At 45.5% G+C, this 4,847-nt stretch overlaps 1 protein-coding gene across 1 annotated transcript; it reads left to right on the top strand.

Annotated features, from left to right (window-relative positions):
- Positions 1-3,249: 3,249 nt before the first annotated feature.
- On the top strand, positions 3,250-4,626 carry LOC104439060 (anthocyanidin 3-O-glucosyltransferase 7). Its single transcript, XM_010052179.3, has one exon. The coding sequence runs from the start codon at positions 3,250-3,252 to the stop codon at positions 4,624-4,626; it is 1,377 nt and encodes a 458-aa protein (XP_010050481.1).
- Positions 4,627-4,847: the final 221 nt, after the last annotated feature.

The raw sequence follows: 4,847 nt of genomic DNA, 5'->3' as shown, positions 1-4,847 counted from the left end.
AAAAAGAAATAATAATGCAATAGCTTGTCACTTTAATGCGTCACTTTAATGGAGTGACAGAGCTGTTTTTGCCACTCACTTTTCATTGCTCTTTTTACTTTAAAAAAATTTAAGTAAAACACACCCATGCTATAGCATGAAAGTGAGCAATTCTTCCTGCAACGTTACCGCATGAAAGTGACGATACCGTCATGCTGGCATCCCTCAAATGAAAATGAGGTAACAAATTTTTGCCATCTTCTCACTCAACAAAAGAGTGAGTAAAGTTAGAGAATCCTCTATATATAATGAAATTCGTTAAGGAATTTTGCAACTCAACTTCTTTAACAGTTGTCTCACTTCTTAAATCTCCAATTTGTGTAACATGAGATGAGATTTGTCTCTCCAACTTGCAGAAGAAATGTGGTACAAATCCATTGTCATCATTTTTTGGCATGATCTAATTAGCCATTAATCTTGCACATAAAAGCAGGTAAAGCTTGTAGCTTTCACTGTTTGTTCTGCTTTTATGAATGAGGTGAAGAGTTCAAGCCCTAAATTTTAATTTAAAGCAACCAGTCCGATTCCTTAAGTAGAGGAACCAGACCGGTTCCCACTAGTTCCAAATTTTGAGAAGTGGGAAGATTCTCACGAAAACCATTCAAAGTCAGTTGATCCGACCTAATTTCCAAGTTGGATCGAGACCGGTGCTCACCCCTAACTACCACCACCTCAAACGAGTAGTGGCCGGTGATCAAGACACCTCACTCAACAAATTACAATTTCATTAATACCAACAAACAAAAAGGGCCCCCCTAATACGTATCGTCCTAAAATGGGTCCCTAAACCTTTATATTCCTGGTGCATACGAGAAATCATGTGGTCGCAATAACTTGGACGTGGTTGCACGAGGTCTGTGCATGAGTACCATAGCTCCCTGATTTTAGACGATATGTAGTGATATTTGTCTTTGTCAATCCGCCGTTTTCCATGTAGAACAATGATAAATGAAAGGAAGAGACAAAAACTAGCTGGAAGACATGGAAACTATAAGTTTAAAAGAAGACATGACAATCAAGCTCAAGGAAAGGAAAGAGGGTGAGCCTGATTACTCAACGCATTCAATTAGCTGCCGCTTTCCTTCAATTCGACTACCAGTCACTATAAATGTGATTGCTTTCGGGCTGGGGTAGTGAATCGGGGTATCTTATCTCCCTAAGGTCAATCGTCCGTCTAAAAAGATATCGCCGAGACTTTCCCTCCTTCATCCACCAGTCAAGTAAAGGCTGGTCGCAGTGACATTGTTTTTGCATCAATTCAAAGCCCCGAAAAAGGTTGTAGTAATTTTTGGGAAAATTATCCAGAAAGTCTTAAACCTATTGCACTTTTGGCAATTCAGTTATCAACATTTTAATTTTATCAATTTAGTCCTAAATATTTTCATTTCTTACTAATTGAGTTCATTCGGCTAATTTGATTGGAAATTATTGACGTGGACGGTTGGCGCTAGCATGGCTTTTTTATTATTAATATTTTCATAATATTTTGAATTTTTTATGGTTTTTTCTTCTTAATTTTTTTTTTTTTAACTTAGTTTTGGGTTTTGGCTAGGGCCAACAACCCTTGCCGCCACCCTCGCTAGCCACAAGCTAGGGTCAGCGACCCTTGCCAGCCACAAGTGAGGGCCGGTCCACCCTTGCTGGCTCTGGGTGAGGGCCACGACACCCTCATCGACAAAAGTGAGGGCGTGTGAGCCCTCGCTTGGCCAGATCTAGCAAGGGCGTCACTTTCGCCGACAAGGGTAAGTCGGCCCTCACTTATGGCCAGCAAGGGTTGCTGCAAGGGTTGGCTAGCAACCCTTGCCAATTCCAAATCCAAAAACCCAAAGAAAAAAAAAGTCAAAAAAAAAAACATAAGAAAACATATAAAAAATTCAAAATATTATTGAAAAATTGTCACATCAGCGTTGGTCATCTGCATCAATAATTTCCAACCAAAATTGGTTGAATTACCTAAATTGGCAAGAAGTGAAAAGATTTATAATTGAATTGGAAAAAGTATAATATATTTACGACTATTTAGACAATTTTCTTGTAATTTCCTTAAGATTAAGTTATTTCTTGCTCATTGTAGCATTTGTGATTGCTCAATACCATCCTAAGAATATTCAATTTTTCACCGAGGAGAGTGCAAATTAGAGTACAGACGATCTTCACATGCTTGTAATGAATGTCATTATAAGTAGGACTGATCGTTCGAGGTCCAGTTCAATTTCGAGGTGGAACCAAAAACTAGACTAAGAGGATTAGTTCTCAGATTCTAGGATTGGGAACTAGACCAATTGGTCTGGGAATCGGGAATTGGACCGACCGACCGGTCTGGTCCGGTCCAGTCCGATGGACTAGTAATTTAATAGTTTGGGCCAAAAATAAATTGAAAACTCAACTTCAAGTCAATTTATTGCAGATGAGAGGCATGGTTTTGAGAGGTAATTGGGCTGAGAGTGAAATCAGGAGACGCCCTGGAAATGATCACGCTTTAAACTTCCACACCTGTCACGTTGGCTTCTAACTACCCAGGGTCGTGCTTCTGCATGAATTTCATCATTTTATTTCAGCGTAAAGCTTCGGTTTTTTTATTTATTTTTTCTCAGCATAAAGTAAAGAACGTTTTCATCGGAAGGGAAAGGGAGGGCTGAAGGAGGGATTACCTTTATAAATATATAATATATACATATATATAATCAATCAATCTGCTCCGATCAGTCCGATTATCACATTAGAACTAGGAACCAGACCGATCAGCCACCAGTTTGAAAGATGGGAATCGGACCGTCCCTGAATAGTCTAGAATTGATGGCAAATGATACTAGAAGAGCCACAAAGGGTGGGGCCTCTGTAACCTAACCGTAACTTTGTCGCTGACATCCTGGCATCCATGTGGAGAGCGTTGAGATACGCTAGTTCAATCAACGGGGATGAGCAGGAAGACGTGGGGCATTTTTTGCCACAGGAATGTTAGGTAGTTTACCAAATTCTGTTCGCATTTACCGATAGCTGGATTGTACTGAGACGTCGCCAAAGAAACACCGTACGGGATAGAGAACTTATAATCATGGTTTGATAAGATTCACGTCCGCTATTTATATTTTCTCGAAACAACTGATGAAGCAAAGAGGTTGGTTACTGTAGCAATCGCTCTGCGGTGTCTCCCATTCGTTCTCCCCACTTCCAAATTCTTCATAAAACAAACAACCGTATCCAACCATCATGCCGTCGGAGAAACACGTCGCAGTTTGCGCTTTCCCTTTCGGCAGCCACCCCTGGGTTCTCGCCAACCTGGTTGGCAAGCTCGCCGCAGCCGCCTTGGACGTCCGCTTCTCTTTCCTAAGCACGGCCAAGTCCAACCACGTCGTCTTTCCGCCTCAGTCGAGAGCCACCTTAATACCGTCGAACCTCAGAGTCTACGACATTGGTGATGGCTCGCCAGCTGGCTATCCCGAGGCAGCCGGGGACCCACGAGATCAAGCCGATCTGTTCCTGCAAGCAGCGTCGGCGAATTTCCAAGCTGGTGTCGACACTGCAGAGCAAGACGCGGGAAGGAAAGTGAGTCTCTTGCTGGCCGACGGTTTGTTACCAGTGGTCGCATGCGAAAAAGCCGAGAAAATGCACGTCCCGTGGGTCGCGTTCTGGATTTCGGCTCCGCACTCTCTATCCATGCACGTCTACGCCGACCTCATCCACCAGCTTAGCCGAGACGCCACCGACGAAGAAAAGACCCTGGACATGATCCCGGGACTGTCCCTCATGCGCATGGGCGATTTGCCAGAGGAACTAGTGATGGACCCGAACATGTCCGTGAGTTGCCGCATGTTGCGCGATTTGGGGAATGTGATCCCGCGCGCGGCCGCCGTCCTCATGAACTCCTTCGTGGAGATGGATCCCGAACCCCTCACCGCCGACCTTAAGTCCAAGTTCAATATTTTGCTCCACTTGGGCATGTTGACGTTGGTGCCGTCCTCACCGCCGAGCCTCCCTGCCTCAGACGAGACCGGCTGCTTGACCTGGCTAGAATCACGAGACCCGCAAACCGTGGTGTACATATCTTTCGGGTCCGGGCCCTTGTCTAGCCCGCCACTGGACGAGATAAGGTCCCTCGCCGAAGCTCTAGAGTCCACCCGGACGCCATTCCTGTGGTCTCTAACTGACCGGCAGAAGGCCCAGTGCCTGCCCGGAGGGTTCGAGGAGCGGACGAGTGCCTATGGGAGGATCGTGCCGTGGGCCCCGCAGAGGGGGGTGCTCGGCCACCCGGCCTGCGTGGCCTTCGTGACGCACTGCGGCTACAACTCGGTGTATGAGAGTATGGCGGCGGGCGTGCCGATGATAGGCCGGCCCGTGGCAGTGGACCAGAGGATATGCGGGAAGATGGTGGAGGAAGTGTGGGGGATCGGAGTGCGCGTGGAGAGAGGGGTCCTGACGGAGAGCGGGATGGTCAAGGCGTTGGATGCGGTGATGAGGAGCGAGGAAGGGAAGGTGATGAGGAAGAAGGCTGGCGAGCTCCGGCGAAGACTGGCGGAGCTTGCTGGACCTGGAGGGACAGCTGAAGCTGATTTCAAGACCGTCGTAGAGTTCATCTCTACCTCGTGATGTCAAGAAGCATTTATACTCCTAATGTATGATTGTCTTCTGCTCCGTATTAAATGCATAAATAAATACAATCCCCTCGTAATTTTCCAGTAAGAATTAGTAAATGACTGAGGTATTTTCTTGAAATCTAGCCATTTAAATGGTCCTATCGTAATGTATGAGCTTGTTTTACTTCTAAATGTCATTTTGGTTAATGAAAAGGGCGATGTCCCTACGTTGTA

The sequence above is a fragment of the Eucalyptus grandis genome, chromosome 3 (assembly GCF_016545825.1).
Source record: "Eucalyptus grandis isolate ANBG69807.140 chromosome 3, ASM1654582v1, whole genome shotgun sequence".
Taxonomy (NCBI): domain Eukaryota; kingdom Viridiplantae; phylum Streptophyta; class Magnoliopsida; order Myrtales; family Myrtaceae; genus Eucalyptus; species Eucalyptus grandis.
The sequence above is the reverse complement of the archived record's forward strand: the minus strand, read 5'-3'. Positions and strand labels throughout refer to the sequence as shown.

What these genes read in the sequence shown, in the direction of transcription:
- LOC104439060 (XM_010052179.3), top strand. Translation starts at nt 3,250, where the DNA reads ATGCCGTCGGAGAAACACGTCGCAGTTTGCGCTTTCCCTTTCGGCAGC.